The sequence below is a fragment of the Aricia agestis genome, chromosome 1 (assembly GCF_905147365.1).
Source record: "Aricia agestis chromosome 1, ilAriAges1.1, whole genome shotgun sequence".
NCBI classification, from domain to species: domain Eukaryota; kingdom Metazoa; phylum Arthropoda; class Insecta; order Lepidoptera; family Lycaenidae; genus Aricia; species Aricia agestis.
In genome coordinates, this window is record NC_056406.1 from 5142812 (window position 1) to 5156422 (window position 13611).

Below are 13611 nucleotides of genomic sequence, written 5' to 3' on the forward strand. Positions count from 1 at the left end.
ATCTTTGTATTAAATTTTTTTGCCCGTACAAATCACAATAAAAAATTTGCTTTTTCATCGCCGCTACTTTCCCATTGAACTCTATTTATGGAACAAATACACACCCTAAAGTATTATCACTTAGTTCTGTTACACCTTGTAGAGTCACAACTAGTTAACGCTTTACCTACCACGTTTTTGTTGTTGTTTGTTATCTTTAAACTTGAGTAAAGCAGAACGCAGAATTCAGAAATGTATTTAACCTGTTTTGCGGTCGGTTCGTCAGTTTCTGAGTAAGCAAGGAGGCAATGTCATCAGGCAATGCCAACCAGTAGTTATTTAATCAGAATTTTATGATTACTGGTTTATTGACAATACAATGTCGCAAGTTGTATCATAATATGTTGTTGCAATAAAATAAATTAAGTCTTATAGAAAGTAATTAATAAAACTAATCAAGTTATTATATTGTGTTAATATTTAAGTCATTTATGTGAAGACATAGAATTTATATAGTAGATTTAGATAATAGGTATGCTTTCAGATCTAGTCTCGTACCTCAAACGCTGAGTAATTTATTTACAGAGTATTAAGTATGTGCACCCGAGGAAATGGTTTCCTAGGCAGTTGAGAGACCTACGTCGTTCGGTCGGCTTTAAAATATGTCAATTCAATGTTAGGGTCAATTCTGATTTCTGACCGCAACGCGACGAGGCGAGGCGAGGCGTGAGACTGTTTACACACTCGCCGCCGCGGTAGCGGCACCGCCACCGCGTGTGTAAGGGCCCATAGAAATTCAAGGATGAGTATTGAGCGCCGCCGCGGTGGCGTTGCCGATGGCGCTGCCGCTGCGGCGTGTGTGTAAACAGCCTGAGACGTCTTGCGAATCTGTCGAATCCATATTTTAAAAACGCATCGCAAGCGTCGCATCGTGGTCTGAATCAACCCTTAGCTGTTATCGGTCGGATGACTCGGACTTAACGCGACCAAATTACCGACCGCCATTTGCCTAATCAAGTTCTCTGATAGTACTATGTACTATTGAAGAAATTGATTCCTAGGCAGTCGATGGACCTACGTCATTGGGCCGGGTTATGTCAATTCAATATTAGTCGTTATGTGACGGCTAATTTGACGTAACACGACCAAATTATGTAGGTCCGCCATTTACCTAGGAATCAACTTCTCTGAATATACTTTTGGAAGCAATCCGGTAGACAAAGCTACTGTACCTCAAAACTTATAAGATGATGAGTTTCAAGAAACTTAATCTGATTTGCTAAGCAATTAAACTATTACAAATAAGTGTATGTTTTACTTTTTTCCCATTCTCCCTATGTCATGATATAATGAACAAAGTAGGAGACTTCAACAGAGTTTGCTTTTCTCCCCTATAAGTACGTTTGACGATTGAATACAGAATGGACTTAGAATGTATAGGAAATAAGGAAACACCGAATAATCAGACATATCTTTATAATATTACCAAGGAACAAATACATTCTAATAATCTCATACTCTATTAATAATCCATAAGCTGATCGTCACAATCATAGTCAATATGCTGGTATCACAGATGACTGCTCGACTTTGGGCCGTGTGGTAGTGTGTGAAGTTGAGGGAGTTGTGTTGTATGACAGCCCTGTAGTAGTGTGCGGAGAGGCGCGGCGTGCGCGTGCGCTGCGGGGAGTTGAAGTCAACCGCGTACAGACCGAACTTGGCGCTGGAAAATAGAACTAGTTACAGCACTGAATGTAAAATTAAGGGTTTTCTTAGTAATTACTGGGAGCTCTGACCGACGACCGTAGACAACGATAAAGCATGATCACGTTATTTCAGATGATAAACTTTGAAACAAAAGTGGAGACTGTGGAGGCCTTTACATAGGTGGTAGGCCTCAGATTTGCATGACACAGCTTGAATTCGAATTTACTCATTGGCAGTAAATAAAGGAAGCGAAGATAGTGTGAGAAACCTCGAAATCCCTATGAATGATAGCACCGGTTTAAGGCTCGACAGAGAGAAAGACAGACACACTTTCGTTTATAATATTAGTATGGATTTTATAGCCGCAAAAGCTTAAAAGATATATAGAGCTCCGGAGCTTAAGAGTCCGGGTGCCATCGCAGTTCTCATACAAACGTAATACCAAGATAATTTCCCATACGAGAATATTTACCATGTTTGAGTTATTATTCAGCTTAAGATAGTAATTACCTAGGTTCCTATACAAAAATTCACTGCAAAACATATTTACTTCATTATTTGAAGTCGGTACCAGCTAATTTTATCGTGAGTTCAGTCAATGTCAGAATATCTGAAGCTTTTGGGACTGGTACCGACTTCAAAGTAATGAAGACTGTAGTATGTACAGAAATAGTTGAGATTTAGACGAATTCTGAAAAAGGCACTATTATAGAGTAAGAGTTATTTAATACTTTTTGTTCATATTATTATTGTTTTTACCTTGGAAGTCGGTTTTAATTTTTTGTTAAAAATAATAATATTTTCACTCTTTTTAGTTATCTACAAGATAAGGCTTTATGTGTAAATAACCACTACAAATGTTAACTATTCACATTATGTTACTGTAAGCGAAATTGTGGTAAATGCTTGCAGTTATCTAAGCGATGCTGCAATTTAAAAACTTTTATCTTTAAAAGTTCAGGAGTTCTGTTCAGTGTCTTTGGACCAAGAGACACCTTCGTATGAACTTTCTCTTATTCGTAACATATGTTTAAGTTACTAGAAACAACATTTTAACCACTATGAGTCTTTTGATAAATTTCAAGGATTTCCCTCGATTGCTCATAGATCCCATCATCAGCTCATCACTTTCGTAATTGTTATACAAAATCAAGATTATACCCTATACAACAACACAAGAATTTTGAAAATCGGTCCACAAACAGCGAAATAATCATCAAAAACATCTGCTTCGATGCAAAATATCACGAAAAGCATCAATAATTGGGTCCTAATGTGATGACCCATGGCATAATTATGATTTTGATGATGATGATTAAATAAATTGATGTGTTGGCTTATGCTTTCAGTTATTTAAACAACGCCGAAATTCAAAAGTTCTGTTGGGTACCTTCGGATCCAGGGTATAACCTGGTGCGAAATCTTACTTTTTGATAGCATATACCTAGAATATTTCAGAAAAAATTAAAATCACTACATGTTTCCATACAAATTTCAAGGAGTCTCCTCAATTCCTCCAGGATCCCATCATCAGATCACCACTTTTGTGAACATTGTACCAAATTCGAGTTAAACCCTATACAACACAAAAACAATTTTGAAAATCGGATCACAAACGGCTGAGTTATCGTTGAACATACAAAAAAAAAAAAAGATACAGCCGAACGTATAACCTCCTCCTTTTTGGAAATCGGTAAAAAATATGAACGACTAAATTGACTCTTAATATACATATCTTTGGGACGTTTCGAATAGGAAAGCAACTCACGTGTATCCGCAGTACCACTCGTAATTGTCCATGAGACTCCAGGCGGTGTAGCCGGTGATGTTGACCTTGTCATCGTTGATCGACAGTAGAAGCTGAAATATTCGGATATTTCCCGTTATGTATAATACAGAACCTTAACTTATACTAAACCATAATCACAATACGATATTGTCATCATCTAAGAAAAAATGTCCTTCAGTTTACTATAATTCTTCGTGTTTACGGCATATGAACTCATATGAATGACTTCTACTACAATTATAAATGTAAAACTATGTGGGAAATGAGAATGAATCGGTTGTGAATTTTCATCACCAAAGAGTTTCATCATCTTGATTGTGGTTTAGTATAAGTTAAGGTTCTGTATTAATTTATACAATTGATACCTATGATAAAGTTGTCCCATACTGCAAAATACTCAATACTTTTACGCTGATGCAGCCGCGATCAAAAGCTAAACTCTCAATTATTTATTACTCCTACAACTCATTGCAAACAACTACCTGCTTCTTTTAGTGTTTAAAAGTGGTGGCCCTAGGGAGTGGCTAACGGGGCAATCGCCCGGGGCCTCGCAAGGTATTTTTTTCGTAAGACCTTGCGAGGCCTCGCAATGGGTACTATTTAGATCCTGATGCCTACCTGGTCCAGATGCCGTCTATAGTAGTCCACTCTCTCCTCATCCTGGAAGCCGGTCTCGAGCGCCGCATACCCGTTCTCCGTGATCAGGATCTCCACGTCGCCATACTGGTCCTTGAACCACTTGAGCTGACGACGGAGACCAGGGGGATATACCTGGAAAATTAGTAGCCTTATTGCGTGTTAGTTTTGCAACATGTTATACTGCTCACAATCGATCCTCGATTAAAGTTGAGAATTGGGTCCAGGGGTAAACAAAGGTTTAATAGTAGCAGCAAACAGTTATCGGTCAATCATAACAAGCATTTCTTCTTTATACATGTCTTTAGCTAAGGACGGCCATCGAGTCTCGACTGCAAGATGCGGTTGCCGTACGGCGATCTTCAGTTTCCATACTAAATTCATATCCGCAATACACGGCCCGCTCGAGCAGTTCTTGAGCGGTCGGTGCTTTCAACGCAACCGCTCTAGAGCAGTCGGTCTCGACTGCAACTTGTGGTCCGTCTATGGCCAGTCTAAGCTATTTGCATACAACGTACATTAAGCCACCAAGCAGAAGACGGCATCCAGTCGGGTTTCACTCGGAGGACCACGTTGATTTCCGTGCAACCCAACAGCGGCCAGGGTTTGATCTCCTCCCCCGGCGCGGGCTTCGCCACCAGCCGCGACGTGTAGTAGTTGAAACCGTAGAAGTCGTAGGTCCCTATAAAATAAAATATTGTTAGTATGTTTTGTAGTGATACAGTAGGCGCTAGTATAATAATAATAACCTCCCGCACCGGTTTCGGTGATGGCACAGTATAGCAATATTAGGGATATGTCATATTGCTATACCTACTGTGGTGATGGTGGCCGTTTTCATTGAAATCAGCCCAGTTACTCAGGAGTAATTTTATAGTGCCCAAGTATGTGCGCAGTACACAAGAGCACTCTCTATTCCTTTACTTTCATAACCCAGTGGGACGGAGGACCGACTAGACTGGCAAAGGAGATCAGGCGCAGAACGGACTTTTTACATGCCTTGCATCATCTATACCACTGGACCACGGAGGCGCTAGTATACACATGTAGTAGATTATACAATATAATATAATAATTGATGTGAATGCAGAATGGTATATCCAGTATCCACCTGGGTCTCTTTACATCTATTCTAGTAAGCACTAAGTTCTGATGTAAACCTAGATTAGCGTGCCCTAGATTAGCAGCAGGCGCACAGTAGTTACAAACTTGAATTAGGTATCAAAACGAAGCAATGACAGCTAGGTCTTTTGGATGCACTAAAACTTGCTCTGCTAAGCAAGTTTCATTTCAAGGACATGATTGAGCTGAGTTGCTCTAATGTATGACATTTATAGTGTGCTCCTCGTGAGCTTCCCTACCTTTAATTAATTCTATCTCCTGCGGAGTGAAGGCGGGCAGCCTGGACTTTCTGTAGCCCTCGCTCAGGCTTTTATTGGCCACTAACTGCTCCACTGTGGGCGGCCAGCCCCCGGTCTTAGAGTATATGGGATGAGCGTACAAACCTACCTGAAAATGAACATATTGCCAAAACATTTTACGAGTACCAACCACTAGGAAAAAGTTAAGAAACATTCAGATGCATTATATTTTATTAATTTAAATAACTTAAAATAAATAAATAAAGCTTTATTGAATTCCATACAGTATTGAGTTTACATAAAAAATTTTTTTTAAATAACTTAGTAAACTTTAAATCACCAAAGTGTGCCCTAGCTGAGCTCACTTACCAGAAGCTGTCTGGCCAATTCAGTTTCTTTCTGCATTGAACTATCAGCCGGCTCGAACCACAGATGATGGTTGCAGATCGCCACTCTACCTGCGTGTCGTAAAAAGTTAATACATACACATCTACTTCGATGTGTCCTTTCCTAAAGTATCTACTATCTGCATTATAAATTTCATCAAAATGGGTTCTATAATTCAGAGACGCAAGACAGACAGATAGACACACTTTCGTATTTAATTTTCAATCGAGTAATTACAACAAGGAATTAAAGGTCTAAAGATTTCTAACATACCATGATACTTAGGCTTAAACTCCTCATCGTATATTCTCCAAGCCCTAGCATGGGCGACCAAGAGGTTCTTGATGCACATGTAGCTGCCGATCCCCGGGCTGAGTATTCCGGGCGCGTACAGCCCCGTGTGGTAGACCGCGTCGCAGACGACCAGGGGTTCGTTGATGGTCAACCAGGTCTTAACCCGGTCGGCGAAGAGGGAGTATGACGCGCGAGCATAGTCCGCAAACCAGTCAGATATCATAGAGTTGGTCCAGCCACCTGGAAAAATATCTCATAATGACCCAAGTCCCAACTATTATATCACTTACCTGAGGCCTAAGGGTATTATAGTTAACTTTAGCGTTGCTGTGCCTTTGCTCTGTTAGCACATCTTTGAAGCGTCGTTAACAATTCATTTATGTAATTTGAACGATTACATGAGACTTTAGGATTAGCAACACTTTGGACGCCCTGCTGCTCGATCGAGGGCTGAAAGAAGCTAGCGGATGGATGAATGCTATCCAATCGGGATGGTTGGCACTCGTTGCCATTGTTCAGCAGTGAATGGCGATAGGCTGATTATGATAATATAAGATTGCATTATCAGAAAAATTTATTCTTAGATGTATGTGGTTGCGGATGACTAATATTGATATAATGCAACCAAGTTTCGTAGGTCCGTCATCTGCCAATTTCTCTGATGGTACTCACCAAGGTCTTGGAACTTTTGCGGCAGGTCGAAGTGGAAGAGCGTCACGACGGGTTCGATGTCGTTGGCGATGAGGGCGTCTATCAGCGTGTTGTAGTACCGCACGCCGTCTGCGCTCACCTTGTTCGTGAACCCGTTCGGGAACAGACGGTTCCACGATATTGAGAACCTGGAATATTATATGTGTAAATACTTCTACTATCAGGACCACAATTATATAAATATTAATAAACAAATACGTACAGACTCATCGTACAGATAACTAAGTCAAACAATCGTCTTTCTTTAAACTAATAGTTATAAACTGATCGTGGTTATATATACGGAACACGTGGATACGGAACAAAACATCGGGAGGCGCACACTGGGTTCTTCCTTTTTGGTGCGCAATTCGCTAGATGACTATTTTTTTTCTTATTCGTAATTAAAAAAAAGCTCTCAAAAATAGAAACATCGGTGAAAGAATGACTCTGATATCTTAATGGACCAAGAGCCCGCTAGGGCCATATCTGTAAAGCTGAAAGTTTACCTACCTGTTTGTGACCTTTAGAGAGGTAAGAACGACCAGAAACGATGGAGTTTCGATCGCGGCTACTTTAGGAGGTATCCAGTTCTGAAGGTCTGGTACCTTCGAGAAGGAGTAAAGCTAAATTTCATAGCTTATATTCTTCGCGGTAAGTGGAGTAATCTCGTCTTCCAGTGCCGAACATTTTTGACAGTTGCTTCCCACCCTTAAACGTTCTTAAAGTATTACTAGCTATTTGACCGAGCTTTGCTCGGTATTCGATAAAACACGAATAAAATGACATTTTCTAAAAATAATTTCTAGCTAGATCGATTTATCGCCCCCGAAACCCTCTATATACTAAATTTCATGAAAATCGTGATCAATAACATCATCATCATTTTATAAGGATTGTATAAAATGATGATGATCTTATTAATCATGTTGGCAATTGTCAAAAGTCATTGATAGAGATAAGTAAATAGACGTCATAGCGAAAACTCGGGTAGAGGCTACAGCCATCCACAGCGATTAAAAATGTAAATTGTTTAAAATTATATTCTAACTTAGTGATAATGAGATAGATATGAGCGAGATAATTTCGCTTTTCCTTAATACATAAATAATGTAGCATATTTAGCGAAAACAAAATATAGTTTTTACGTAATTTAATATAATTTAATGAATAATAATCTATTGTCAATTAACTTTTATTTAAAAAATTTAATACATATCTCTATGGGGAGACGGGGCAAACTATACGTCTTAATAATCTTATGATTGAAAAAATAAAATAAAGCTGAAAGTTAAACAAGTTTTGGAACTTACTGTAATAGTAAAATATGATTTCACACTCTATTTTCATTTTGATCTAAGTAAACAAAACTCTATAATTGCCATCTACTGCTTCCAATTTAAATGTTAGTAATTAATCGTTAAATTAAAAATAATGGCACATCCATAAGTATCCATTGGTAGAGTTAGGATTTTTGTTACAGTTTAAAATGTATCGTAACTAAATATTACAGGGTTTAACAAAAATAAGTAATACTTGAGGATGTGTATAATATTATATCCATTACATAGGGTTCACTGGGAAAATAGCAGCACTGAAAGAGTAACTTTTTTAACTCTTATAAGGGAAAATCCATACGCTCGGGCGGTTGCCTGTACAAATCACAAAAAATTGCTCTTTCAGCGCTGCTACTTTCACAGTTAACTCTATACAAGAGTCACATACACACCCTGAAGTATTAACACTATGTTTTGTTACATATCCATAATCCATAATATATTAAGGGCCTGTTTCACCACTTCCTGATAAAGTGACGAATAGGCTATTCACAACTTTTTTGACATATTCTCCATACTTGATCTGTCAACTTAATTGGTGGATAGCCTTATCAGGAAGTGGTGAAACAGGCCTTTAATATTATAAATGCGAAAGTTTATCAGTCTGTCTATGCTGTCTATGCTGTCTTCACGGCCAAACCGCTGAACCGATTTTGCTAAAATGGCATGGAGATACTTTGAGTCCCGGGAAAGGACATAGGATAGTTTTTATACCGGAAAATGTACGGTTTCCGCGCGATAAACGAATTGTGGCGCAACGGAGTTGCGGGCGTCATCTAGTTAATAATAATTACGATATTAGTGTTTACCCGCCATTTGTTATCTATGCTCTTGACCTATTACGCCAGGGGTCACCAAATGGCGGACCGCGGTCCGCATCCGGACCGCCGCGCCGCGCCGCGCCGACCCATTGTGTGCGGACCAAGCATTTTCGAAGATGAACCTTGTTTAAAAAACAATTTTGGTCTCGATGATCATTTATTTAGGATTTAATACCAATAGCTTGCACCAATTTCGCTCCAAACATCGGAGAGATAATTCGCTATTATTTATTAACGAATATTTAAGGGGGCTCCAATACAACAAACGTGATTTTTATGACATTTTTTGTTCGTAAGTGTTTCTCGCTTGTGCACCGTGCAGCAACATACTGTTACGGTACCTGGTATACGGACACGTGGTGCCATCTAGCGACAAACCAGCGAAACTTACCGAGGGAGCACAGGCAACATAAATCCCCTACTCAATACTAGATGGCATGAGGTGCGCAAGTACATACTCGAACCTTCTAGAAAGGTCCAATGTTTGTTTACGTGTCTACCGTTTATTTGTTTGCGTGTTTACGTGTTTTAATTTAAACCTTATGACTGAGTCTTATGGTCTAAATTGAATTTGCCAAAAAATTCAACTTACTGCACTTATCGTAAGGACGGCAGTTTTATTGTGGTACATGCTCGAGCCTCCTACAAAGTTCCCACGGTTGTTTACTTGTTTACGTGAATCGGGAACTTTCTGGAATTCGTCTCGCCATATAAAAAGCCGCAGGCAGGCCCGGCGAGTCAGTTCGTTTCGAGCTAACATCAAGGTGATTTCGGAGTGACATCAAGTGATCAATAGTGAGTGAACCAGTGAAACCTGCGACTTGGCTACGACCTAGGACAGTGAAAGTCCTTAGTGATTGGACCTAGTGATTAGTGTTTGGACTTAGTGCTAAGTGTTGTGACCTAGTGTGTGCTTGTATGACCATAGTGAATAAAGTCTTCAAGAGAGTCACCAGGTCTTTCTCTCCGAATTCTTCGAACCCTAGCACGTAACAATACTTATTGATGTTAATGATCATAAACAATTGTGGATTCATGGAATGTTCGCGGCAAACACTGGCAAAATATGGCAATGGTCGCCTCGCTGCGAGTCGTCCGTGTAGCGATTGTTGCAGGCTCACGAACCACGTACGTCGTACACACTATGTTTTTTCGTAACACTACTGGTTACAGTTACGTGCAAAGTTTACGTTGTAAACATCGGACCGATGCAAACCGTACGCGTATCGCTCGCAGCAAGTTAGCGAACCATGTTTATATGTCGCAGTCATCTGGTTCAATCTGCGATTCGATTGACTAGCGCAATCATTGAATGGCACCATTCAATTGAATGACTCAGCCGAACGTCGATTGAACGATCGTCACTCAACGTCCAACTAGTCAGCGATTTGTAACATAGCCCTTTGAAGATAGCGGACATGAAATCAGTCAGGTAATTGAACGTATTTCACTTTTTTCCCACTGTGGCGCTAATAGTCACTAAAACAAATATGGTGTCAAACAGCTCGCACAGCTGATAGCACTGTGTTGATATTTTGTCGATTAAATTTACTTTAATGTGCTTTATTTGTAATAAAATAATATTATAAGACAGCCGCGTCGATTTACATAATATTACTACCCCGTTAAAAATATAGCATCTCATTTAACGACTTCACTATAATATGACAATTGACATCTAGTCAAAACGTTATACGTCACCGTCAACGTTTTGACGAATTGTCCTTTGGTCATTCAATTGAATTGTGCCATTCAATGAATGCGCTAGTCATTCAATCGAATCGCAGATTAAACCAGATGACTACGACATAATATACAGTATACACTGTTTTGTGGTTACAGTGCATGAAACGGTTACGGTAACAGCTCGTTCGTTCGTGTTGTAGATGTTTGATGTCTGTAAATGCCCTACATACGGCATTCTCGCAACATAGTCGGCCTAGTCCAGAAGAATGAGTAGGTCAATACAGCTTAATACAGGTCCGTATTTTGTATTTGAAAATTTCTTTTTGGTACACGCCTCCACTCCAATCTGCACCCTCTGGAGTATAAACCAAAGGTCTACCCACTAGGCCGCGGACGCTCTAGTGCTAAGTCATTAGTCATTACACAATATCCATACTTAAATAATTATAAATACAAAAGTGTGTATGTTTGTTACCTCTTCACGCTCAAACCGTTGACCCGGTTTAGCTGATATTTAGTATGGAGATACTTTCGTGTCCCGGGAAAGGATATAGGATACTGTTTATCCCGGAAAAATTTACGGTTTCCGCGCGATAACCGAATTTTAGCGCAACGGAGTTGCGGGTGTTATCTAGTTGCAAAGTATATTGACCTGTAGAAATGTACGCCGAGCTCCTTCATCATCTCGATGTCCCTCTTCCACAGGTGGTAGCTGTCGCAGGCGACGTCGCCGCTGCTGCCGTCATAGATGCGGTGCGGCTGCTTGTGCGAGAACTCGTCCCAGATGCTCGGCGTTCGCCCTGACGAAAATATGGAATCTGTTATTTAAATTGCCTTTTCTATTAGTAAGCGTTAAAAAGTCATTCCGAGCAGATGAAATTTTGATTTCATCTGATGAAATTCATAGGTAATCATTCCACATGTTCGGAAGCTATGATACCACAAAGACACAAACAGCAAACCTCTAACTTTGTTTTGTAAGAGGTTAAAAGCGCGGGTTAAAAGATGTTTTATAATGAAATGGATATTAGTTTTTTTTATATTATTCTTTTATATCTACCTGTAGGTATGTACATTGTACCTACATTTTTGATAATAATATGAAGCATTTCTGATACTTACGAAATTAAAAAGGAAATAGCATACAAGAGTACGGGCACGGGAATTATATGGCATAAAGCTCACTTACCACCGACATTCCAAGCTCCTTCTACTTGGTAAGAGGCAGTCGCTACTCCAAACTTGAAGCCGGCAGGGAATTCAAGACTTGCGACTGTGTGCACTAAGCTGAAATTAATTGGAAAAAATTATACTTAGAAATTGAATTAAAAAAAAAACGAAATAAAATATTTGAAACATTCAAACTTGGAATCTTTTAGGAATATAAATAAGTGGAGATCCGTCTTTAGTAATTTCATAATTGGAATCACAAAAATATTTTCAAATTCCATGTGTTCAGTGTTTCATAGTAAATATTTTCAACCGACTTCCAAAAAGGAGAGAGGTTCTATGTTCGGCTGTGCCTCTAATAAGTATTACTTTTTGGGGTTCCGTACCCAAAGGGATCCCGTTTTTAACGGGACCCTATTACTAAGACTTCGTTGTCTGTCCGTCTGTATTTCTCCAGGCTGTAACTCAAGAACGGTAATAACTAGAGAGTTAAAATTTTCACAGATTGTGTATATCTGTTGCCGCTATAACAATAAATACTAAAAAAAATATTTAAGGGGGGTTCCCATACAACACATGTTTTTTTTTGGTCTTTTTTGCTCTATAATATCAATAATGGCAACAGGTAGATACTTGACTTTTTCACAAAATCCTTTGTTATATGTGTACTTTAATATTTAATAATAATATTAAAATAAAATTAAAAATTAAGACCCCCATACAAAAAGCACAATTTTTGGCCTAATTTTGTACGGAACCACAGATATATATCAACGGAACCCTTCGTGCGCGCGTCCGACTCGTACTTGGCCGATTATTTTTTGTGACTTGGAAGTCGGTTTACAAATTTTTGTTTAAAAAATAGTAATTACAAGAGCGTCCAAAAGAGCGTCGTTAAGATGGAAACGGTTAAAAAACGGGGATTTATTTTTTCCGCATCATTGTTTTATTACGTACTCACGAATAATAATGTTCGCAGAATTATTACCATGTTAATTAAATGTTTACCATATTTTATATATTTGTGTGGGTCACATAATTCCTGTGATACTACATCCTTGCTTCGGGCGGTCTTATTAACTTCTGGGCACTAATTTAGGTGGGAGGGCGTGGGAGGACTTTACGTACTAGGTGAAAATGTGTCAACTTACAGCAACAAGGCGACTCCCGTCGGATTCATTTTGTGGACTGACGCGTTATCACTTAACACTAGTAATTAATTGTCACATTATCACAGCTCGCGACGACACCCAATCTCATCTTATTTGTCAAATCGCCTCATACTTATACTTTACATAATAGATAATATTATGTACCATCGAGGAAGTTGATTCCTATGCAATTGACAGACCAACGTTATTTGGTCGAATATGTCAATTCAATGTTAATTGTGATCTGTCTGCTGGGTTTGACGTAACGCGACCAAACTACTTAGGTCCCCGATTTGCATAGGAATCAACTTCTCTGATAGTACATTGAGGAAGTTGATTCCTATGCAATTGACAGACCAACGTTATTTGGTCGAATATGTCAATTCAATGTTAATTGTGATCTGTCAGCTGGGTTTGACGTAACGCGACCAAACTGCTTAGGTCCCCGATTTGCATAGGAATCAACTTCTCTGATAGTACATACACAATATTATCCGCATCCGATGGCGCCCGCAACGGAGTTGCGCCAAAATCCGGGATAAAAAGTATCCTTAGTGTCATTTTCCGGCACTCCAAGGTTTAGCGGTTTAGGCGTGAAGAGGA

The 13611-nt window shown here is 39.2% G+C and overlaps 1 protein-coding gene across 1 annotated transcript; it reads right to left on the minus strand.

Moving 5' to 3' along the window:
• Positions 1–1438: 1438 nt before the first annotated feature.
• LOC121732166 (myrosinase 1-like) lies at positions 1439–13124 on the minus strand. Its single transcript, XM_042122341.1, has 11 exons — positions 13009–13124; positions 11877–11974; positions 11340–11487; positions 6826–6992; positions 6133–6393; positions 5842–5930; positions 5473–5620; positions 4630–4793; positions 4094–4246; positions 3455–3546; positions 1439–1702 (listed from the first exon to the last, which is right to left on the minus strand). Exons 1-11 carry the CDS (start codon positions 13035–13037, stop codon positions 1492–1494), a joined length of 1560 nt encoding a protein of 519 aa, XP_041978275.1. The 5' UTR covers positions 13038–13124; the 3' UTR covers positions 1439–1491.
• Positions 13125–13611: the final 487 nt, after the last annotated feature.